The sequence below is a fragment of the Oikopleura dioica genome, chromosome 2, assembly GCF_907165135.1.
Source record: "Oikopleura dioica chromosome 2, OKI2018_I68_1.0, whole genome shotgun sequence".
NCBI lineage: Eukaryota > Metazoa > Chordata > Appendicularia > Copelata > Oikopleuridae > Oikopleura > Oikopleura dioica.
In genome coordinates, this window is record NC_137292.1 from 7,226,405 (window position 1) to 7,248,861 (window position 22,457).

The following is a 22,457-nucleotide window of genomic DNA, read 5'->3' on the forward strand; positions in this document are numbered from 1 at the left end:
AGGACTTCCTCCTTGATTTCCGCTCGGATCGTGGGCTCAGGAACCTGTGTAGAAACCTTAATCAGGGTCCTGAAAATGCTGAAATAAATGGCAAATTCTTGCTTAGCCAGAATATGAACAATAGATTGAGATGGCTAGAAAGCCATTTTCAGGACCCTGACTCAGGTTTCTACACAGGCTGGGGATCCCAAATCGGCATCATAGAATTTTGAGCAACTTGAGCTTGAGCAGCAATCGTCAATCCAAGAAGCAGTTGAAGAGTCGTCAGAGTAAACTTTCAGTGGCGTAAAACATTTCCGCGAAAGCGAAAAAAGCTGTCGCGGCGGGAGTATTTTGCCAATATTTGAGCTCTTTAGGAATTCACAATTCGGGACATCATTTTTCGTTTATTTTAAGCAATCAAAAGATTAGCCCTAGCGCATTTTCTCAACCACTCAGCAATTTCGAATTTCAACAACAGAAGACAAAAAGAGACGGAAGAAACAAAAAAGGTAGAGGTCGAATTTTCGTTACAGTTATAACAGTAGGTTCAACGAAAAATGCGACTTTTTTGCCGAGAAAAGCGGAAAATCCTTCTTTTGAAAAGTGGAGATCTGAAGATCAATTGAAATTACAAAAGTTAATCCAATCAATAATTTTAGCGCCGCGGGTTTGCTTCTGTTTGGGATCTGGAGCGGCTTCTGGGCACACACAAAACAACTTTTTATACTGTCAGGCAATCAACAATTTTGCGCAATTCGAATGAGAAAGATTTGAGGAAGATTGTGTGAGAATGAAATGGTTTATTTTTGGACTGGCGATTCTTTTTCAGACCAGGTATGGAATTAGCTTTTTGCTTCAGCTCAGCAAGTTCAATTTTAGCCCTTAAATTCTAGAGCTTTTACTGATGGCCGAAGAGCCGCTTGCGGCTCTGACTAAAATGAACCCTTAGCCGCACAAACCGCGGCTCTTAAGTTTTTTCGCTCAAAGCCGCGAGCGGCTTTTCGGGTCAAAAAGCTGTTGCTCAAGCTCAGCTTGCTCCGTTCAACTCATTTTCAGCCAAAAATTGATTTTCTTACCGCTAGGTTTTGTTTTCCTAAAAACCGTAAAACAGTAGCAAGAGTGTCAAAATCTACAGCGAATATCCTTGTATTTTCGACAGTAATTTCGCCAATGTTTTATAAGCAGTTCGGAAGTCGACAGTTTTATGAAACTGTAAAATGCATGAAATGTCAACTGGCGAGACAGGTGGCGTCCCAAACAGAATCTTATCTTTTTCTAATTCAAAATTTCTAATTCGCCAAAATAAGAAATGAAAAAACGATGAGCTGTTAAAAGTTCACGAAAAGTAGGAATCAATTCAGCTGTGTGGAATTTAATAAATCTGCTCTGCTGACATTTCGAGCAGCTTAGAAAAATTGAAAGAGGCTTTTCTTGCCAATCAAATGTAGCTCATTTAGCGATTTTAGCGTTTTCGCTGATCGGAAAGTGGCGAAAAGGTGGGCCAGGAACTCGGCTCTTGAATGTGATATATTGACGGTCTCGGAGATAAAGAAGAAAAAGAAGGCGAAAGTGAATTTGGACGAAATTTATAATGGGTAAGATTCTTATTCAAAATATGAGGTTCCCATTTTAAGGATCTCCCCCCCCATCGAGATTTGCGAGTGATGGGGGGGGGGGGGTCCCGAGAAATTTCCTTTAGGATGTGCCCGTTTTAATGAATTTTCTTTTGAAGTCAAAGTCCAAGGCTACAAAAATTTACGGGTGCTTTTTCAGGTCGTATTATTTGAACATGAACTCTGGACATTCCGGGTTATTTTGGGAACGAAGCGCTGAGAATATAAAAGGCCAGTTGCTGGAATTATTCATCACGCGAGGACGTGTGAGAGGTATTCTTCTTTCTACCATTGTCTCGATTCTGTCACTCTTCCACTATTGAGTGTTTCGTCTCAATCTGTAGTTACAGTCGTTCTTTCAAGTCGGGGATAAAAATCGAAAACTGCGGCCAGCCTGGTTGATTGGATACAAGCAGCCGGGAACGGGCCACTTCGTCCTCCGATTTTTCGCCTTTGGAAGTTTGAATTGTCGAGCAGCCCATCGCCTCATTCACTGGAATCAGATCAAGCACTTGACGGCGTACAGCAATCTAAGGAAGATTCAGGAAAGACTCCTCTTAATTAACACTTTCTTTCGAACGAATTAAAGTTGAAAGTCTTGATCAAGATCCGAAAGAACAACTTTCGACATGCGATCTTTCAACTAAGCAATTTGGACAGCTCCCTGCTTTAGAAAATCAAATTTATTCCATCTTGGAAATCTTTCTGTATGTTCCTTTATGTTCCTGTATGTTCAAATTAATAAAACAGCATCTCATTAGTAGCCTAAGCAAAGGACAGTTAAAGAGGTTTCCTTGGTTCAAAGTCAACAGTTCAATTAACAAAAACAACTAACAATAGAATCACTGCCGAGAACGAGAAGCCGCTTGCGGCTTCGAGTATGGGTGATTAGGCCGCGCGAAGCGCGGCTTTTACGCCTTGTTTTGTTCGAAGCCGCAGGCGGCTTCTCAATTTTCAGCAGCAATTTTTAAGTAACAATTACGATTCTAGCGTAAATCGTTGTTGACACCCTCAATCAAAAATTACAAATCAGAGTCTCAACATTTGCCTTTGCTTTGTGAAAACATCGGAAAAGCTCCATCAACCCGTGATTTGTCCGTTAAAAACTAATCCGCCTGGGAAAGTACTTGCGAAGGAGAAAAGTGAAGGTCGACGAGAATGAAAACAAGTTCTGATGGGAAGACGATCGTAAGGAGATTGTTCCATGCGCTTGCCAGCTTCCAAAGATGGATCGGATTAAAAATGCAGAAAAGCGCCGCTTATAAGAAGAGATACAAGTTTTTTGTACTGCCTCGACACTTTTTTTTCGGTCAACAGAAATTTGAGAGGGGAAAAGATTTGAAGATCGAATGCGTCTTTTATATCTTTTTATTTCAGCAGTTGTAAGTAAAAAAAATAGGGTTATAGAAAAAAAAGACGGTGGCGATGATGTCTGATTCGCCAGAAGGCCGAATAATGATTTTTGATTGGTCAAGAGGAGGAAATTAAATTTTGTCTTTTAGCTATCTTTATACGATTTTCGAGATCTGTACGAGCTAAATGATGTCCGTATTCGTCTCATGAATACGCTGGATACAAATACGCCTGACCACAACATCCGTAAAACATAACCTTCCTCCTCCATCCCCATAATGTCTTTTCTAGAGCTGCGAGAGTACATGCCCTACAAAATGCTTTGGAAAAACGACTACTTCCGAAAAAGCGCGGCTTCAGTCCCTATCGAGCGCTAATGAAGAATAATTATTTCTAATATATTTGAAACAGATGTACAGTTAATAAAACAAGAGAGAGAGAGAGATTGAGAGAGGAAGGAAATATTTGACAGTTGCTTTCAGCAGTAATTCAGCAGCTCTTCTTCGAGGTTCTTGAAGATTTTCGGACGCGAGTACGTCGCCAAGTGTCTTAAAAAAGGGGGAAATGAATATTGATTCGGGGCTACTGTAGTCCTTACTGTTGTCCGTCCGGATTGACCATTGCCATGGTCATCTGCAGCGACATTTTGGCAAAAGACTGTTTCGTCTCTCCAGCTCGAATTTCCATCATTTTCGACTTGTGCCTTCGATGCAGTTTTGTTTCGTAAATGAATCGCCAAACCAGCGAAACCAGAAAAACGATCAAAAGGCCAGCTAAAATTATTCTTTGATAAGGTCGAAATTTGAAAGTTAAAACACGACAAAGCGTGTGAAATGTCTAAAAGTCAGAAAAAATGCGCTGTCTAAAACACTTTTTGCTGCGAAAGTTTGATTTCACGCTCTTTCGTGCCTAAAAACGCTAATTGCTTGACATTACGCTTGAAAAGTGTTTAGACGCACGGACGGGTTAATTGTTGTACCGTTTTCGCGTGATAAAATTTATTTAAAAAATTGATTAATTACTTCACTAAAGCTTTCGCTCGGGAACCTGTGTAGAATACCTGAGTAAGGATCTGAAAGAACAAGGATAAAAAGCCGCCTAGCGGCTTTATTCAAAACGAAGCCGCAAAGCGGCTTTGCCAGATTATCAAAATATGATAAAATGGAAGACTTCAGGATCCTGACTCAGGTTTTCTACACAGGTTGCCGAGGCAAGTCTTTAACTCACCTAGGATGACTCCAACAACATCTCCTCTTTTCAACATTCTCCGAAATTCTCGATCGTCGATCGTTCTTTTTGAAATCCGTACTTTTACACTTTTCTCAAGGTTTTCGCCATAAAACGATGCCCATTGAAGCGAACGAGAAAGAATTCAATAAAATGCCAATTTTTTTTTATTGAAACACAACCGATCACAATGAGCGGATTATCCGGCTAAGTTGACGGTCCGAGAGCATCATTTTAAACATGCTATAATTTGCTGTGGTCTTTCATCTTTTTTTGTTTCCAACTACCAAAACTAACCATCATCGCAAAGAAGAAATAAATCATTTTTATTGCACACAAGCTTAGAATTCTTGCATAACTTCAGTTTTCAGATTTCAGATACCCCTTCGAATTACAGCAATTTGTATTAAAAATAGAACTCAACCAAGTAGGAATCCCCTGGCAGCCGAAAATACAATCAGTTGAGTTTCCTCTCCGAAAACGAAGTGCTTCGACACTAGAAATCTTTATAAATTCTTAAATAAAGTGCAACCGACACTTTGTTGATCAAGAAATCAACGAAGAGGAGTTGATGATCTGTTGCTCTTCATTTTGCGATTTCTGCAAGCTACGAACTTTTTTCTTCGTGTGAAAATGAAGTCGTTTTTGAAAATCCCGCAGCTTTCATCTTCCACGATTCATCTTGATAATCCCTTTTGAAGCAAAAAAAAAAACGATATCGGGACATTCATTTCGAGCGAGTTATTTTTGAATTTCTCAACCCACCTCATCCTGAATCATCTTTCACCCGAATCCACCGTATATAAAGCCCCCGAAACTGGCATTTTCGCCATTCAAAAATCCTTCGATTTTCAACAGAAGAAAACAGCAACCACCAACAATCAACCTTCAAGATGCCACTCCGATGCCTCGCCAACGCGATCGCATACTGCTGCGGGATGCAAGTCGTGATCCTCGAACAGAGGGTTGAGGAGAACGAGGAGAAGATCCAAGACAACCAGGACGCCATCGAGGAGATGAAACTTCAAATCACCCATCTGAAGAAAGGCATCCCTTTGCCCTCTGCGAAGAAGACCGTCATCGTCGAGAAACCAAAGGAGTCGAAGGCATCAAACCCCTGGGGCTCTGGAACCAAGAAGCCTTGGGGAGTCCCCGAAGAAACCAAGAAGGACAGCGGCGAGGATGAAGAGTACGAATTTCCTTATAAGTACGTGAAAGAAAGCCATGGCTGGTACTAAGTCGCTTCATCCCAAAACTTCTGCAACAACATCCTGATCATTCCTCCTAACATCTGGAACACTTCTGGCTTTGCAGAAGGGCCCTTTTTAGGGCCACAAATCCTTTTACCTGAGCTTGCTCGGTTTTAGACTAACTTTTAGTTCTTCCCTACTCTTCAGATTCATTTGAGAATCTAATTTACTCATTTAGTGTCATCGGACTCCCAAAATTCGATGGGAATTCTTGACCTCAAAATGTATCATAAACTACGGGATTAAAAGATGTGATTTATCTTGATTCTGTACGTCGAAAGTATCCCTCACCCCTACCACCTGCAATTCTTCAAAAGCTCATTCTTTTTTATCCGAGTTTCGGAAGAAAAGCAAGGTGTTTGAGGTCCGGAATAAATTTTACAACTTCTCCACTTCTCTAACAAGTCAGAATTCCGCTGATTTTCACAAAAAATTGTGACTAACTCAGAGACGTTGAATCGTTCGAAACTGGCGCGTCGCTCCTCCGCCCACGCAGAATAGTCACGCGTGAACAAAGTCTCATTACAGTCGATCCAACAGTAGGGCCTTTTTTCGAAAAAGTACAGTGGACTGTTTCTCGCTTTCTCGTCCGACTGAAGAGAAAAATCGGAATTGTGAGAGTGCGCTTTTGGCTGTTCCATCACGTGCGGGCGCCAGGGCGAGCCGCGCGTTGATTGGCCGTCGCGAGCGCTAGTCAAAACGCGCGTAGAGAGCCCGGAGAAAGAATTTTTCGAAAAAAAAGAGAGTAAAGGAAGATTGCTTTAGCGGAATGGGACATGAAAAGGACTGTAATTGCCACGTGAAATCGACGGGTTTAGAGCAATCTTTGGATGAGCTTGATTGGCAAAGGTTTTTTTAATTAATTAGGAAGATATTATCGTAAGTTTTATCAAAGAGGAATATGGGGAGCAGCTTTTGAAGGAAATTTAGAAAAAGTAAAGAAAAAAATTGCGAATCTAAACAAACATGATAATTATGGCTTTACTGGAAAGTGAAATATTTCACTAGTTTAAAAAATAATTAAATATTTATTTGAAAATTAGTATTTCGCTCCTGAAAGCTATTCATTATGCAGGCATGGATGGAAAATCTAGAATCAGATTTTTGTTTCTAGAATATTCTAAGCGTGTTTTGCGAGTTTTTCCGGTTCAAAAGTTTCTGCTTTTCCAACCTTACAATTCCAGCGCGACAGAAACACAAGCACATAATTCAATTCTTACTGAACCAAAGGGATATTGAAGTAAACGCTAGAACTAACGGTGGATGCACTCCCCTTCATAGAGCAGCCATTACAGGTGCTTTACTGTGAAATACAGTAAGATAAGAAGTAATTAAGGGGATCAATCGGTGGTAGAGCTATTTCTAGCGAAAAAATCCGTCGATTTCTCAGCGGTTGATGACGAGGGCCAAAATTTTCTCCACAAACTTGCCAAGTCCAAAAAATTCTCGAAACAGTTTTTATCTAGAATTTTCGCTAACTATTCCGAACTCCTCGTTTCTGACAATTATTCCAAACTGCCTTCTGATTATCAATCCTAATTTCAATTTTATGAAATTGATCTTTTTTCTCACAAAATTTCTTATTTTTAGACGGTTTATTTTGAGGCAAACTTGGCGAACAAAAAAATTCGTGCGTATTCGCCAAGATCGCAAAGGAGAAGGAGTCAATCTTCAATTCCCTAAGAAGATTTCCTAAAAAAGGAAATCGGGATGGACGAAGATACCAAGCTGGCGCTTGAGCGGCAGAAACAAATAAACGACATCAGCAACTATAAGAAACTCGAGAAGATCGGAGAAGGAACATATGGCATCGTCTACCGCTGCAAATACCTTCCAACAGGACAAACTGTTGCAATGAAAAAATTTCGTCTGGGAGACGAGGAAGAAGGAATTCCGCCGACAAGGTAAGACTTAAATCGTTTTGGGCTGTTTCAACGCAATTCTAGCGTTCGCGAAATCTCCCTGCTCAAAGAACTGAAGCACCCGAACATAGTCGACTTGATCACGATTTTGGTGGAAAAGGAGAAAATCTATCTCGTGTTCGAATTCATGCCCATGGATCTCAAGCAATATCTCGACTCCCTCAAAAGTAAATAAACCCCTTTCCCCTTCCCACTCTAACTTCAAATTTCAGACGGAGGAAAATGCATGCGCGAAAAACTCGTTCGATCATACATGTTTCAGCTTGTTTGTGTAAGTCAAAGACCACTCCCTTCCTCGCTTTTCTGACAGTCATTCATTAGGGCTTGTCATTTTGCCATAGTCGTCGAATACTCCATCGTGATCTGAAGCCACAAAATCTTCTGATCGACGAATCTGGCAACATCAAACTTGCTGATTTTGGCCTCGCTCGCGCTGTTTCCATTCCTGTCCGCGTCTACACCCACGAAATCATCACCATGTGGTACAGAGCGCCGGAAATTCTTCTCGGTCAAAAGGTAGGCATTCATTCTTGTTTCTGGCGACTCAATGAGCTCTAGAACTACTCTACGCCCGTGGATGTCTGGTCCTTAGGCGCAATCTACGCAGAAATGACGACATGCAAGGCCCTCTTCCCTGGCGATTCGGAAATCGATCAAATGTTCAAAATCTTCCGCATTTTGGGAACGCCGAGCAAAGACTGCTGGCCCGAGGTCGAAAACTTGCCCGATTTCAAAGTCGAGTTCCCGCAGTTTCCGCCGATCGGCATCCTGAATCGACTGAAAGAGCAAAACAAAAACATCGAGCTTTGCAAAGAAGGACTTGACTTGATGACGTCGTTCTTGCATTACGATCCAAAGAAACGATTGTCCATGCGCAAGGCCTTTGACCATCCATACTTCGACAAGCCACAGTAAGATCTTTTCCTCTGCTCATGAGCTGATTTCTCTTTTTCAGCTTGGACCGAAAGATGTACCAGGCAATGCGATGCCCTGTGGTCCCCGACTACACGAAACCAGACGCGAATACAGGGGCGCTGAACCTGAACACATCGCTCAATTCGATGGAACAGTAACTTTCCTCGTTCTTTCCTTTTCTCCATTGAAAAGAAGTATTCAAACCGTTCCCCATTCACACTGAAACACTTTGTGACATTCCAGTCATTCACACACCTGCCCCACTAAACTCAAACATTTTCTACTCCCCTTTTTGTAACAAAATCAATCGTTTCAGATTGAAAGGGACCAAATAAATCATGACCCGAGGTCAGAAGAAGCATCTGAAGCGGCTGAATGCCCCCAACCACTGGATGTTGGACAAGCTTACCGGTGTCTACGCCCCCAAGCCTTCCCAGGGTATGATATAGCCCTTGCCTTTTTTCGGCAGAAGTTGTCACGGAACTAATCTTTTGATTAGGACCCCACAAGCAGCGGGAGTGCCTCCCCCTCATCCTTTTCCTCCGTAACCGATTGCACTACGCTCTCACCGGTGCAGAGGTCAAGAAGATCCTTATGCAGCGATTAGTCAAGGTCGACGGCAAGGTCCGAACCGATGTCAACTTCCCCGCTGGTTTCATGGACGTCATCTCTTTGGAGCGAACCAACGAGCACTTCCGATTGATCTACGACGTCAAGGGCCGATTCGCTGTCCACCGAATCACCCCCGAGGAGGGCAAGTACAAGCTCTGCCGTATCACCAAGATCGGTGTTGCTGCCAAGGTAAGATCAACCCTTAGAATCAAGGAAGACTAACTCAAATTTTCCCTGCAGGGTGTTCCATTCGTCGTCACCCACGACGCCCGAACCATCCGATACCCCAACCCCGACATCAAGGTCAACGACTCCGTCATCCTTGACATCGAGTCTGGTGCCATCACCGAGCACGTCCGATTCGACACCGGATCCCTCTGCATGATCACTGGCGGTCATAACTTGGGTCGTGTTGGAGTCATCGCCTCCCGAGACCGACACCCTGGTTCCTTCGATATCGTCAACATCAAGGACGCCACTGGTGCCGTCTTCGCCACTCGACTTGAGTAAGACTCAATTCCTTTGTCACGATCCTATTTTCCATTCTAGCAACGTCTTCGTCATTGGCCGAGGAAAGCAGGCCCTCGTCTCCCTCCCACGACAGAAGGGAATCAGAATCTCCATCGCTGAAGAGCGAGAGAAGCGACTTGCCCGTTAATTTGTCCCTGTGCGCGTAAAACTGTACTTGTGAAGATTTAACTGCGGCTACTGTCCAAAACCAGAAATTAAAGGATCACTCTTTTAGATCAAAGGACTCTTAATTAATCGATATGGATAAGGCCGCCGCCCCAGTCAAGCTTGCTAAGGTCACCGACGTTCTCGGCCGAACTGGTTCCCAAGGTCAGTGTACCCAGGTAAGTCGACGACTTCAAAACTTCCAAAAATGTGTAGAGTTGCTTTCTAAAACTTCACTTTTCAGGTCAAGGTCGAGTTCCTCGATGACACCAAGCGATCCATCATCCGAAACGTCAAAGGACCCGTCCGTGAGGGGGACATCCTCACCCTTCTCGAATCCGAAAGAGAAGCCCGACGACTCCGATAAGTGGACAGCTCCACCACTCTTGTCTACTCAGTTCTGCTGTGTGTGATAAATAAACAAAAATGGAGTAAAATCGGTCTCGTTTCCAAATAGTTTTAAAATTTCGCAGGATTCAGCTAGTTAAAATCCTTTGACGCATGTTTTCTTCCTATAGAGGTGATAGTTTTTAATGATGCGCGAATTCAGATGAGTTGAAATCGTCGAAAAATAAACCATGACAGACGTGGCCGTAATCTTACAGAGCCTGGAGTCGGGCACGCTCCCGATGCAGTCAGGACTCTCGGCGCTTTTGATGAAGTCTCGCGACAATCCGGTAGAAGTTCTTTCCTCTGTTCCCTTTCTCGTCCAGCGATTATCGAACGAAAATGACTTGAACAAGATCTCCATTATTCTAAACATCTTTTGTGAGCTGCTTGGCGCCTCGGAAAGCGAGAGAGTTGGTGATTCCACTGCCGAGAGCATCATCAAGTCGGATGTGTTGACGACGCTGTTCAGTTTATTGCCCGAGACGGAGTTTTCTGTTAGATTCCCTCTTTTGCGAACGCTTCTTTATACTTGTCAACGAGTACCGAAAGATGTCCAACTGGCAGCCGTGTCATCTGGAATTGCGATTGGACAATTAACTGGTATTCTTCAGGATTCTCGAGAGATTCTCAGGTTTGTTTTATCCGAGAACTTATTATAAAACGATTCCCAGGAATGAAGCTGTGCTACTTTTCTCAGAACTATGCGAGGATAATCAAGACTTGCCAGTTCTTTTCGCCTTTGAGTCTGGATTCGAGCTGCTTATCCACATTTTTGAATCTGAATCTTGGGCTGATGGCGGCGTCGTTGTTCAAGACTGCCTCCAACTCATGTGGCTGGTGTTGAACGAAAATACGAACACGCAGTCATTTTTCAAAGAAATGGGGTTCATGCACAAGCTCCTTCCGCTCTTCGCCGCTCCCGAGCGTTGGGGAAAAAGAAGAAGTGCAATCGCTTCGTCCTCGGTTCAGCTATTTTCCGTCTTTGTTTCTCCTTCTCTTCCGGCTAATCATGTGATAGCGATGGTGCAAACGATGGATCAAATCGGTCTTTTGCCTCATGTTCTCAACCTTGTTCGCTCTCCTGGATGCCCAGACGAAGTCGTCGAGTCCTGCTTGATTCATCTTTCCCGAGTTTGTTCGCAGTCTTCAACGCAATCAATTATCGATTCTGGAGTCTGTCTCGCTGCTCTAACACTAACCCTAAACTCTGAGCGACGCTTTCCCTTGCGCCAGGCCGGCTGGGAACTCACAAGAGCATGTATTCAACGATCAGCAGTAACTCAACAAGAACTTGTCTTTGGGATTTCTCAAGCGACGGCTGGAGATACGACACAACCAAAAACATTCGGCTCTCTCATGGGAAGACATATTTTAGTAGCTCTCATGGGCGGCGACGCAAGCTGCTGCTGGTTCAGTGCCACTATTCTCGCCCGTTGCTTGACCGATCCTTCAGTCAAAGAATGGCTTCTCACAGTGAAGCTTCCTTACCAAGACTCAGACGGTTCTGTCAAACGATCCGTGACTTTATTTACGATTTTGACATCGAGAATACTGCAGAGACCCGTTCGCCTTGCAATCTTGCTCTTACTCGCTTCCTGGTCACATGGTTCCCCTGGTGCTATCGCCGCTTTATTGTCCAACTCTCCTGAAACGCCCGAAGCTAACTCCCTCCACGTCCTGCTCAATATCCTTTCGCAAAATCCGAATTCGGACGATCTTCTCGACATTTCCGAGCGATGCGTCTCCAGCTACATCCTTCTCCTTGCCGTATTACAGCTCCCAGCTGTGCGCGGACAACTCATTCCCGTTCTACAGCAACTGGGTGGTCGATTTGTTGATCCACTTAGAATCGCTAATAAAAAATCGTCAATGTATAAAAGTGGCGATCTTTTGCTCGAGGAAGATTTTAGGAAGCTCGTCCGTGATGCGTTACCAGCGGCGGAAGAAATCATGAAAGTCCAGTTGAAGCCAAAAACTCCCTCTCCTACCCAAACACCCGCTCCTAAAGCAAGTACTCCGGAGCCGAAAAAGGAAGAAGAGCTGGAAGAAAACCGTGATTCCGAAATGAAAAGTGAGCACTCGAGCCCAAGCCCCTCTCCTATTCCAACGATGGACTCTTCCATGACAAAAGAGGCCGACACTTCATCTATCATCGAAAAAGAAGAACTAGAGCAGCAAATCCTTGACATGTCAAATGAACTGATTTGCCTCAGAGAACGAATCAATGATCTGGAATCTGAACTCGATACGAAATCAGTTGATGTCGAAAAATACTCCAACGAAGTTAAATCGCTTCAAGAAAATTTGGAAGGAAAATCAGCTGAGAGCAACAAAACTGCGGAAAAAATCAAAGAACTTGAAGCTAACTTGGAAGAAAAATCCAAAGACAACATCAGCTACAGCCGTAAAATTGATGAACTTGAGGAGCAATTGATTTTGCTAGAATCAGAATCAAACTCAACGGCTGCTACTGCAAATGGTGATGCTAAACCTGGTGATCAGAGTCAATCGAAAAGAATCAAGGAGCTCGAAGCCGAGTTGAAATCAGTGACACTGAAGGCAAATCATTCAAAAATTGCGATGACCAATTTGGAAAAAAGTATTTCAAGTTATCACGACAAAATTAATATGCTCGAAGGTGAAGGGACTTTTTTTATTTGATCTGGTGTTCGACTTGTCTTCTGGAATTAAAATAACATTCTAGCGCGAAATGTCGAGATCCAAACGCATCTGACTGGGGTTGAAGAGCACAACAAAAAGCTAAAGAGCGAGTTGATCGAGAAAACGACGCAGTGCGAAAAGTCAGAAGAAGAAGTTCGTGTGCTGATGTCGTCTACGTCATCGGATAATATTGAAAACGCAACAAAGATTCAGGAGTTGGAGGCTGAGCGAGACTTGTTGCTCTCTGAGAATACTCAAAAGTTTGATCAAAATCGCGTCTTGCAGGTAAGCCTTTTCTCTTTTTTCAGTTAAAAAACAATCCCCATTACTAATGGGCCATTAGGATCGAATTCTGAAGCTAGAAACACTTCTGAAGCAGCAAAACGAGTTTATTGACAAGCACGAGCAAGAGGCCCAAAACAATAGAGATATCCAAGAGAAGATTGTTCTCCTGGAAGATGCGCTTCAAGACATGGAAGCGAGACACAAGAGAGAGATGAACTACAAAGATGATGCATTGAGCGAGCTTGAGCGACAGTTGGACCGAAAAGAGTAAGTTTCAAAACTGTTAAGGATAAGATGAAATTGATTGATTTTTCTGTTCAGAAGTCAGGCAAAAGAAACGAAAGAAACCATCAGCGATCTAAAAGAAATGCTCTCAGAGACGAAGGAAACAATCCACGAACACGTAGCTGTGATCGGAAGTCAACGAGCAGAGATAGACTCGCTGCGTAATTTGCTCGATCAAAACGGAATCGAGGTAAGTCAGGAAATATCATTCAATATTTTCTGATTATTAGAGTTTGGAGGAAAGGGCGGTCAAAAGCACTGAAAGCGCTTTTTCAACTAGACCTGGCTTTTCAAGGATTCCGAAACTAGTTAGATCCAGGGAGAAATCGTCGAGTATTTCATCCGACTCATTGGAGGTTAAATGAATTAACCGTCGTAAATCATCATAAATGTCCATTATAAACTTTATAACACTTTATAACTTCGCTAACAAATACAGAAACAAATGCGAATCAACCTAGCGTAAATCGTCGAAAATTGTCTAAAATCATATTTTCGTTCCATACTTCAGTTAAAGCTCTCTTAAGCTGCCTGCTAGGAAGAACTCAAGTGGAAGTACCGAGCGTGTCCGTCAATCATCAGCCGAGTCCTCGACCCCTACTGTAGTTGAAAACGGAGATCAAGGAGAGCCAAAAGATCTAGGTAATGCTTCCCCAATCCTCATTTCCCTGACGATTACCAAATGACTAGACATGATGCATCTCCAGAAACCAGTCCACGCTGACGTCTTGCTGCGAATCGACTCGACAAATAGCGAGAGCTCAAGAACCTCAAATTCGAAAGCTGAAAAACCTGAGAGCAAACCTTCAGCAACCTCGCCTTCAATCGAGATAACAGCAAATTCCGAGATCATCAATCAGTCTTCCCAGAATCCCCCTAAATCAGAAGAGTCAGATGGTAAGTCAATGAAACAGGGGGCGAGGTATCTAACCATTTTTAGATTCATCCTCTTTAGAAATTCAGGCATTCTCGTTTGCCAAATATTTTAAAGATCAAGCATCAGAGGGTGATATTTTATAAAATGCACGCTTTGATTTTTTCCACTCACTATTTTTAACACACGCTTTTCATTTACCGCCAATAAACCTGCCCTATCTTCAAAGAAACAGTTATTGAAAATCAACGAAGCTTCAAGACTGAATGGTAGATTCAGTTTGTAATTTAGAATTCTTCGACTCGCCCAGATCATCACACTATGAGCATTTACGAAGGATGATGCCCTCGGCAGTGTCATCTGGAGCCGATATTTCAGCCAACGAAGGGTTCGACTATGACGCCGATGTAACTGAAACCAAACGACGTAAATCAAAGATTCAGCTTGACAGGTAATCAGAGCACAAAAAGCCCAAAATGGAAAATGAGTGTATGTCGCTTCAGAATTCGACAACACGGAGAGAAGCAGAAAATCAGGGAAAAGTCCAACGAAGCAGACAACAAGAGCCAAGAGCAGGATAAGAACTCCTCCGAAAAATCATCTTCTAGTAAATCTTCGAAGAAACCAAACGCGCCTAGCTCAAGATCAAAAGCAGCGCAAAAGAAGCCGAATAAAAAGATCGCCAATAAGCCCCCTCGATCGAAGAGGAAGTGATACTTTCACACCTCACTATAGGGATGAAGGCAGTTTCAGTTTTTTAGTTAACTTATATAACTTTTATGTTTATTCAACTTTTAGTTTTACCTTCACTTTTCATCATTTCTGTATTCTGTATTAGAAAATATTTCTACTGTCTAAGTTCCGTTTTGTATCTATTTCAAAAATTATAATTACATCCGCCTATCAGTTTGTTCTTATCAACATCAATTCTTCTATTGACCTAATTTCAATTATGATGATTTCATTTTTCCTTTCTTCTTCTTGTATATTTTCTCTAACTTATCTCATGGTACCGGACCGCATGTGTGCAATATGGAGTAAAATAACAGTTCCGAAAAACATTTCCTCTATTTCTTTTCATCCCTCTATTCAGGCAAGTTCGATTGGTAAATGTCGGAGAGAAAAAGATCTTGGGATGGACTCGACGATGAGCTTTTAGAGCCTAAAAAGGTATAGAACTTTCTTTTGAATTCATTTTAATATCTTTTGAAGGGAAAATTAGACAACGAGGAAGAGCATGACGAGGACGCTCTGTTGCTAAATGAAGATCTCGATGATGATCTTCTCAAAGACTCGGACGCGGAGCTAGAAAATGAGCTGAATGGAGCGGATAATCTTTCCGACAGTGAGCTAGGTAAAAATAATATCAGAGTAACACCGGTAAATACTTTTTTCAATTTAGACCTCGAAGACAAGGAAGAGAACAAAGAAGAAACAGTCGAGAAAGAGGAAAAAGCTCAAAGCAGCAAAACTGAAAGCCCCAAGAATACAGAACCAAAAGATGAGCTCGCGGTTGATCTCGAAGAAGAAGAGCTCGACTACGATGACGAATTGTCCGACGATGGGTCTGCAAAGGTTCGAGAGTCCAAATTCAAAAGCGAACGGAAAGATGAAAGCGAGCCTATTCGAACAAAAAGGTATTTCCTGAGCATTTTTTATGCCCTAGCCCCTCTTTTCTAGCCCTAAAGACATCCCTGATAAACTGGAAGTATCAAAAGAAGTGCAGGAAAGGATAGAAAAGGCAGACAACGAGAACAGAAACCGCCGAAATAATCGCAAGCGCGACAACGAGCGTCACAACAACTCAAGTCGTACAAATCCGCCACTGCCGAAAAACGCTCCGCCGGTGATTCGTTACGGCGTGCCACCTCCCAACATGGGTCACATGCCTCCGGGCCCGCCGATGAATATGCCTGGCGGGCATATCCCACCTATGCCGTTTCCGCCAGCTTCAGCCATGGTAAGAAAGCCGGCATTCTTCATTGTGAAGCACTGAGTTAATCGATCTTTTAGCAGCAGCAAAATAATATGAGAAAGATCCACGTAAATCCACGATTTCGCAACGCAAGTCAAGCCCGAGCAACTCCCATGGTAAGCAACGCCTTCCAGAGAGAGTCCTTGATCTGTTTTGTCTTAGCCCCCTCGTCCAGTCTACAACCCTGTCCAGCCGCCGTATGGGATGCCGCCAGGGTTAGGAGCACCACCAATGATGGGTGGTCGTCCCCCTTTTCCTCCAGGACCACCCCCAAACATGGGGATGGGTATGAATTTGCCCCCACCTATGATGCCTCCCCGGCCGTACAAATAATTGATAAAATTGTAGAATTTTACAAACAAGACATTTTAAGATTTATGAAAATCTCTTTACTTTATTGCCTAAAATTGTAAATAATAATACTTGAAGAAAAAATATTTTCTATTACAATTTCTCCTTTATTAGTTCAAAAATGAAAGAAATATCTCCAAATCTCATCTTTATCTCAAGAATTTCTGCTTTAAAATCTTTAAAGTTTGCTAATATTAATATTATTATTACTGTATTTCTGTCATTACCCAAGGTTGTTGCTTTCTGATATATCAAAATAATCTTTTTTAACAAAAAATCTGAACTTTAACCTTCTGACTGTATTTTTCAACCAACAAGTCAACTTGGTGATCCCATAAAAAAGAATTTACCCGTTTCTGTTTCTTTAGTTTCTTGATCTACCAAACCAATTGTTTAATGAAAACAAATGTAACAAATCGACAATTCATTCTGCAATGTGTTTCCCTTGATGATTCAATTTCCTGCTGTACGAGAGATAGTTCCAGTGTCGACGAAATTCACGATTTCAAGAAGACGAATTTCAACTCAAGAAGTTAAAATTTTTAATTATCCAATTACTGCCTCAACAATCCGAAAAATAAACAATAAGACTTTCGCAAAATCGTAAATCGTTGGTATTCTTTCATAAATCGAACTGCAGTAACATTTAGTAGACGGCAAATTGACTCATTCCATGATCATCAAATTGTCTTCCCCAGGCGAGTGTCCTTTGCTCGCGGTCTTGTCCAGCGCTGGCAGGTTGAAGCTCCTCATTTTACGGTCTGTGGGTCTGACAATCGGGGCGAATTCTTAATAAAACTTGCGTTGAATAAATGAATGAATGCTGAAAGTCTAACCGATTACGGTACCAAGAGACATTCGCGCACACTTTGCGTTAGTTTGTGCCGCTTGACGAACTGTGACGAGAAATGATTGAAAATAAAGATATTTTATAATCAAGTAATTATTCTGCCGGTTTGTAGATTATAATAAAAGAGAAGAATCTGTCTCTCTTTCCTTCATAAACGGTCTTGAAACCAAGCGTGCCCACTCGTACGGAAATCGAATCAGTAAGATCTTTCATACGGAAATTTAAAAGTGCTCTTTTGCGGAAAATTATTTTTAACTTTCGAACTTTCCTATTGTATATAAAGAAGAGCTTCTCTCATTGTTCATCTTTCGATAATCAAATAATCTAAAAAAGTAAAATTATTTTTAAAATCTTCGTAAAATTCTTTCGTTTTATGGCGTTGAGAGTGAACTGCCAGCTATATTGGCAATGAGCAGTGGCGCCGCCAAGTGACAATACTTGTATTTAAAATCCTATGACGGAATTCGACCAGATGTTCTTTCTTCAGTCAAGATCAAGAATTGCGAGAAAATATTTAAAGAGCCTCTCAATTCAAATTTTATTCAAGAAAAGTCGGCTCCGGGACAGTTAATTTTATCTCAAGATTGACTTAAATTCTTCAAAAGTACTACTGAATCGGATACGGATGATTAAGCATTATTTTTAGGCGCTTGATCCCGTAAAACACTAATTGGAGGATCCTTTTTTTTTGTTTTCCTCTATTCTTCTACTAAAAAATGAGCAAAAATCTGAGAGTCTTCTCTTTTAAGATGTCGGACGTAATCCCTGACGTGACAGGAATCTCGCCGAAGGAGGCGAAGCCTGGCACGAAGTTGACAATCCGTGGGAACAACTTTGGCAAGTCACCTTCCGATCTCGTGGCGGTTTACGTCTGTGGCAAGAATTGCTCATCCTCAGCGGAATGGCAAAGTGAAAGGAAGATTATCTGTCGCGTAGCTGCTGATTGCGAGGGTAATCTATTGAATTGAAATCAAGGAAGACACTATTTATCTAAGGGCGAGGAAGCGTTGTTGTTCACACAAAACGAGGTCCTGGAAAGTGTCAAATTCAATTCACAGCGCTCAAATCTACCCCGCTCGGTCCACTGGAGCAATCGGCTGTTTGGGTAGACGAGGCGCCCGGTGCAGGGGCTTTTTCAAGGTCAGAACGCGGCTCGATCCGCCCGACGTCGCAGGATCCATTGGGGCTCAAGAAAATCGCAGACAAGCCACTTCAGACAGAGCACATTCGATTATTTCCCGGCCAAAGTCCTGATCCAGGAAACGAGCAATTTTCCCCAACATGGTTTCTGCTACATCATCACAAATCGACCAGTTTTAACGATTTGAAGAAAGGCTTGGTCAATTTGACACAGACAAGTCGAGGAGGGGTCGTTCCTCAACCTACTACCGCGCAATCCGCCTCAATGACGCACATAAAAGATTCATTACCGATCTTCTTCGAGGTTCACGAAGGAACGGATTCTCTTTTCCGAAAAAATAGACAGTAAAATTACTGAAATGATAATCTAAAAATAAGCACTCAACTCGATTCACGGGCAAATGGGCAAGCAATCTTCTGTACGAGGAGAACGACCGGATATGACGGACAATCTTTTAAGGCTATTGAAATCGGCAGAATCCAACTCCCAGAATCTATTCCAAGGTAATTCCAAACGTTTATAAATAGGGTTATAATAAGCGACTTCAAGATGTTCTGACCCAAAAGGATAAGGCTGATAAAATCAGAAATACCCTGGCGGTTCTTCAGCGCTTCAAGGTACTTTTAGAACAAAAATACAAGGCTTAAACAATTTCTAGCTTCTGTTCTTTCTTCCCGGTCGAGTAAACGAGCTAAAAGACGACATCTTGGACGTAGACAAGTTCTCGAAAGTCGTGTCTGATGTAGACAAAGTGCGTTCTCTTTTCCGCGATACAAAAGTTCCCGCTTTCCAGAAAGTGATGAAAGAATTACACAACTCCGTCTCCAGTTTACAGACGCATCTACAGGAAAAGCTCTTCGAGTCGTCTGTTCAAAATCAGACTCAGATTGTCCGACAACTTATCGAACTCGGCGCGACGGGCGATCCGACCTGGGATGCTTTACAAACCAGTTTGAGGGTAAAATCGACCTCTAATTTTAAATTTCTACATTTTCCATTTTCAGTCGATGCGTACGAAAAACTTTGCCTCGTTGGAAAAAGCACAAAAGTCGTGGAATAATGAAGCCACATCTATCCGACGCGAATGTATCTCCGCATTCGTTGAGGAAGTATTAACGTTATTCAAATCCGTCTTACCGGATCTATGGAAGCTATGGAATCGATATTCCAATGGAACCTTAATCTCTAATGACGCCGTTCAATCTTCGAAACTGAAGCAGCTCGCTAGCACTCATGCTAAAGAAGTCAAGCGACTCTTTTCCGATGAAATCCTCCACGGAGTTTCAATGATTCGCGCTGCGGTCCTTCACGAAACTCTACAGGCGAAAAACGCGACGGAAGCTGCAGAAAGGCGAGAATACGGAATCTGGCCAGAAGCGTGCTGTAGTGCGGTGAATGCTGCGACGATGAATCGACTTCTTCAGATTTGCAGGGCGATCGATTACAAGGGCATCTACGGAAGCGATCATATAAAAGAGCTGTGCTTCGACTTCCGGGTTCAAACAATCCGATTGCTAATGGAAGAGTTGTTGGAGGAAATCAAGAGTCTGAAGCATCAAGAAGATTGGGAACTCCTGGCCGATGGGGGAACTAACCTTCCGAAACTCTTCGTCTCCGCGGTTGATGAATTCTGTCTCTTAGTCCGGGAGCCTGTGAAGAACTTCCCCAACGAAGAAGTGATCTTCGATCGAATTCAAGTGGAAACGGAGCTTCGTAGCCTGATAGCTTCTATACTTTGTCAGTTTCCTGTCACTCTCAGGTAATGTCAGAAGATAGATTCCCTCACTATCCGTATATAGCCAACTAGCGACGATGGAAGCACCGGCTAACCTCAAGAAAATGTGGCTATCCGGTGCAATGCGGCTTGTCACAGTCCTCTCGAATTCTATCCATTCTAGGATCACCAAAATGAATCATATAGAAGAATCCCTTACAAAGATCGGCTTCCCCGACGCTAGAAAGGTATCATTTTTCATACTGCATAAAGATAAAAGTAAGGAAATTATCCTATATTTAGGTCTGCATCACCGTTCAGCGAAAATTTGCAGAGCTGGACAATCGGCTGATCGAAGGATATCTCGAAACGCGACGAGATCCGATAGTGTGCGCGGTTGAACCTGGGATGTACGCGGGTATGTTTGACTGGGGAGCGTGTCCCAGGCCGACACAAGTTCGTCCCTACGTGAAATTGTGTTTGATCGAAGTAGTAGCGGTTCATGCCGAGCTTCATTCGGTCTCGCAGAAGTTACTGGCTTCTGTTCTTCCCAAGGTATACCACTAACAAACAATCCAATCAACTCTTATCAACTAAGGTTATCGACGGTCTTGGTGACGAATTCGTCCGGCTACTCGGATCAGTGTCCAAGTTTTCAGCACATGGAGGACTACAAGCCAGAATCGAAATTCGAGCTATTGAAGAATGCACCGCTCTTTATAGCTCACCTCGGTCGAAAGAGCTCTTCGAAGAAGCCCTCAAGCTACTCCCTCCCGTCACTGGAAACGAAGAACGGCAGCTTGAAGAGCAAATCATGCAAACGTTCAGAAAACAAATGCGTATTCAACTTATGCCTCTTCGCGATAACTAAACTAGCTATTATTCACCCTATTCGTACTCTATTTCTTCCTCATTTAGTTCAGCTTATTCTTACCTTCATGCAATTTTCAATTAATTCTCAAGCCTTCTTTCTGTACTAAGATTCCTCGCATGTCATTCCTAAAGCTCTCGTTCTTCAATAAAAAGAGTTTTCAGTACAAAATAAATTCCGTGCATGACAGGGCAACTGATTCGATTTCGGTTTCAAAGATGCTACTCAATAACTTGCCGCAGACTTGCGCCCGAGGACAGAAATGAAGGATCATCCGCAGGTTCAAAGATGGGACTTGGTGAAAAGAAGTTCAAAATCGATTGGACTGATAAAGAATACAGGCAAGAGTTACTGACCTCGAGAGCTATTTTTAATCGCTCTTTAGACATTTTCACGCGCGATACAACGCAAATCCAGTAAATCGACCTTATTACAAGTCGAAAAAGCCGTTTGAAGTGTACGATGAAGCTCGAAAAGCTACAGTAGCTCCTCCTCCCGATGTCGATGGTACTGTTAATTCTGATGAAACAGCTGTTCGAGCGTCAGACGGTCCCGCGGAAACCAGAATTCAGCGGAAGATTCGAGAGCTAGAGGAAGCGGAGCGACTAAGATATTACCACGTTTCCGAGTATAAGGTAAAATTAGAATCGGAGAAATGATAATTTTATTTTGATTACGGCAATTTATATAATAATCCGGAAAATTCGAAATTGGATTGTATGATGAAAAAATTATACAACATATTTGTAACGTAAAGACATACCTAAGTGTTCATAGAAACGTTTTGTCTGTCTTTTTCTTACCAAATGTTACTGGAATTTTAGTCATTGTTCAACTCGAAGAGTTGGATCATATCGTCCTTTGATATCTTCGAGAACGTGCTTTTTCACGTGCTCTATCTTTGATTTTTCACCGTGATTTCTGGAGACGTCTTTTTAGGAAGTTGTCGTAAATCAAAGATACATATAAATTATGTATCTTATGAGAATTATTATCATCAAACATTTTAAGCCAAAATGGCACGAGTTCTACGGTCTGCTCTCCAATCTAGATGTCGATTACGAAAAAGAAGCTGCAAGACACCAAAAATGGCGTGCGCGTTTGGATTTTGCTCACAAGTTGGGTATTTTTGCTCTTTTCTTGATAACCTTTCTTGGTTTAGGTAAGTTCATACCCCCTCATACTCTCTATAAAGCGTTTTCAGTTGATTTTATTCTAATGGAAGTGGGCTCGCAGTTCATCCCTCGCGGAGAGCTGACGCAGCTCCAAGTTCTTGAAGAAAAACGAGCGCAATTACGAGCACAGCTATCAGATCGAAACTGGGTGATTGATTACGATAAGAAAGAGGCGAAATTGAAAGAGCTTAATAAAGAAATCCGCGAGTTAAAGAAAATTAATCAGGAAGTCGAAAGATTAATTGCTTCTGAAAGTGCGTCTGAAAGTTCATCTTCTGTTAATAAATAAATAAAAGTTTTACCATTCTTCACTTATTTACCGTTAGTAAGAAAGTC

The 22,457-nt window shown here is 42.3% G+C and overlaps 9 protein-coding genes and 4 long non-coding RNA genes across 17 annotated transcripts in view; 11 read left to right on the forward strand and 2 right to left on the reverse strand.

The window, feature by feature from the left end:
- Positions 1 to 655: 655 nt before the first annotated feature.
- LOC145700266 (uncharacterized) lies at positions 656 to 1,874 on the forward strand. Its single transcript, XR_014134184.1, has 3 exons — positions 656 to 816; positions 1,449 to 1,577; positions 1,756 to 1,874. It is a non-coding gene; the product is annotated as an uncharacterized LOC145700266 (long non-coding RNA).
- Positions 1,875 to 2,893: 1,019 nt separating this feature from the next.
- Positions 2,894 to 3,359, forward strand: LOC145700030 (uncharacterized). The gene is made up of 3 exons (XR_014134135.1): positions 2,894 to 2,977; positions 3,098 to 3,194; positions 3,240 to 3,359. It is a non-coding gene; the product is annotated as an uncharacterized LOC145700030 (long non-coding RNA).
- On the reverse strand, positions 3,348 to 4,240 carry LOC145700029 (uncharacterized). Its single transcript, XR_014134134.1, has 3 exons — positions 4,176 to 4,240; positions 3,547 to 3,721; positions 3,348 to 3,496 (listed from the first exon to the last, which is right to left on the reverse strand). It is a non-coding gene; the product is annotated as an uncharacterized LOC145700029 (long non-coding RNA).
- Positions 4,241 to 7,001: 2,761 nt separating this feature from the next.
- LOC145700395 (cyclin-dependent kinase 1-like) lies at positions 7,002 to 8,545 on the forward strand. The gene is made up of 6 exons (XM_081777656.1): positions 7,002 to 7,329; positions 7,372 to 7,514; positions 7,560 to 7,618; positions 7,669 to 7,863; positions 7,906 to 8,258; positions 8,303 to 8,545. The coding sequence occupies exons 1-6, from the start codon at positions 7,136 to 7,138 to the stop codon at positions 8,418 to 8,420; spliced, it is 1,062 nt and encodes a 353-aa protein (XP_081633782.1). The 5' UTR covers positions 7,002 to 7,135; the 3' UTR covers positions 8,421 to 8,545.
- A 2-nt stretch (positions 8,546 to 8,547) lies between these two features.
- LOC145700399 (small ribosomal subunit protein eS4-like) lies at positions 8,548 to 9,604 on the forward strand. The gene is made up of 4 exons (XM_081777662.1): positions 8,548 to 8,700; positions 8,762 to 9,063; positions 9,115 to 9,380; positions 9,424 to 9,604. Exons 1-4 carry the CDS (start codon positions 8,601 to 8,603, stop codon positions 9,530 to 9,532), a joined length of 777 nt encoding a protein of 258 aa, XP_081633788.1. The 5' UTR covers positions 8,548 to 8,600; the 3' UTR covers positions 9,533 to 9,604.
- LOC145700408 (small ribosomal subunit protein eS28-like) overlaps positions 9,563 to 22,457 on the forward strand; it is a 30,217-nt gene continuing 17,322 nt past the window's right edge. Inside the window, exons 1-3 of one of the 3 annotated variants that reach the window (XM_081777673.1) lie at positions 9,563 to 9,728; positions 9,794 to 9,921; positions 15,882 to 15,891. In XM_081777673.1, coding sequence (XP_081633799.1) covers positions 9,645 to 9,728; positions 9,794 to 9,916 — 207 coding nt within the window. In that variant the 5' untranslated portion in view covers positions 9,563 to 9,644 and the 3' untranslated portion in view covers positions 9,917 to 9,921; positions 15,882 to 15,891. Of the gene's footprint in view, positions 9,729 to 9,793; positions 9,987 to 15,881; positions 15,892 to 22,457 lie in introns of those variants that run through there. The other 2 variants (XM_081777674.1, XM_081777672.1) reach the window with 2 other exon arrangements.
- Positions 10,103 to 15,109, forward strand: LOC145700386 (uncharacterized). 2 transcript variants are annotated; one of them, XM_081777643.1, is made up of 10 exons: positions 10,103 to 10,570; positions 10,611 to 12,577; positions 12,644 to 12,885; positions 12,944 to 13,152; positions 13,207 to 13,360; positions 13,401 to 13,526; positions 13,698 to 13,812; positions 13,861 to 14,067; positions 14,336 to 14,495; positions 14,548 to 15,109. In XM_081777643.1, the coding sequence occupies exons 1-10, from the start codon at positions 10,128 to 10,130 to the stop codon at positions 14,756 to 14,758; spliced, it is 3,834 nt and encodes a 1,277-aa protein (XP_081633769.1). In that variant the 5' UTR covers positions 10,103 to 10,127; the 3' UTR covers positions 14,759 to 15,109. The 2 variants fall into 2 exon arrangements, with proteins under 2 accessions (XP_081633769.1, XP_081633770.1); XM_081777644.1 differs by lacking the exon at positions 13,401 to 13,526.
- Positions 15,882 to 16,972, forward strand: LOC145700406 (uncharacterized). Of its 2 annotated transcripts, none has more exons than XM_081777670.1 (3): positions 15,882 to 16,004; positions 16,058 to 16,135; positions 16,182 to 16,972. In XM_081777670.1, the coding sequence occupies exons 1-3, from the start codon at positions 15,921 to 15,923 to the stop codon at positions 16,350 to 16,352; spliced, it is 333 nt and encodes a 110-aa protein (XP_081633796.1). In that variant the 5' UTR covers positions 15,882 to 15,920; the 3' UTR covers positions 16,353 to 16,972. The 2 variants fall into 2 exon arrangements, with proteins under 2 accessions (XP_081633796.1, XP_081633797.1); XM_081777671.1 differs by having other exon boundaries at positions 16,061 to 16,135.
- On the reverse strand, positions 16,972 to 17,418 carry LOC145700410 (uncharacterized). Its single transcript, XR_014134204.1, has 2 exons — positions 17,207 to 17,418; positions 16,972 to 17,158 (listed from the first exon to the last, which is right to left on the reverse strand). It is a non-coding gene; the product is annotated as an uncharacterized LOC145700410 (long non-coding RNA).
- On the forward strand, positions 17,970 to 18,724 carry LOC145697989 (exocyst complex component 2-like). The gene is made up of 2 exons (XM_081775195.1): positions 17,970 to 18,171; positions 18,216 to 18,724. The coding sequence occupies exons 1-2, from the start codon at positions 17,970 to 17,972 to the stop codon at positions 18,707 to 18,709; spliced, it is 696 nt and encodes a 231-aa protein (XP_081631321.1). The 3' UTR covers positions 18,710 to 18,724.
- On the forward strand, positions 18,742 to 21,073 carry LOC145700390 (exocyst complex component 2-like). The gene is made up of 7 exons (XM_081777652.1): positions 18,742 to 18,864; positions 18,911 to 18,978; positions 19,020 to 19,319; positions 19,366 to 20,120; positions 20,161 to 20,323; positions 20,379 to 20,630; positions 20,674 to 21,073. The coding sequence occupies exons 1-7, from the start codon at positions 18,762 to 18,764 to the stop codon at positions 20,944 to 20,946; spliced, it is 1,914 nt and encodes a 637-aa protein (XP_081633778.1). The 5' UTR covers positions 18,742 to 18,761; the 3' UTR covers positions 20,947 to 21,073.
- Positions 21,105 to 21,605, forward strand: LOC145697990 (uncharacterized). The gene is made up of 2 exons (XM_081775196.1): positions 21,105 to 21,287; positions 21,332 to 21,605. Exons 1-2 carry the CDS (start codon positions 21,130 to 21,132, stop codon positions 21,603 to 21,605), a joined length of 432 nt encoding a protein of 143 aa, XP_081631322.1. The 5' UTR covers positions 21,105 to 21,129.
- On the forward strand, positions 21,919 to 22,436 carry LOC145697991 (uncharacterized). The gene is made up of 2 exons (XM_081775197.1): positions 21,919 to 22,108; positions 22,151 to 22,436. The coding sequence occupies exons 1-2, from the start codon at positions 21,919 to 21,921 to the stop codon at positions 22,408 to 22,410; spliced, it is 450 nt and encodes a 149-aa protein (XP_081631323.1). The 3' UTR covers positions 22,411 to 22,436.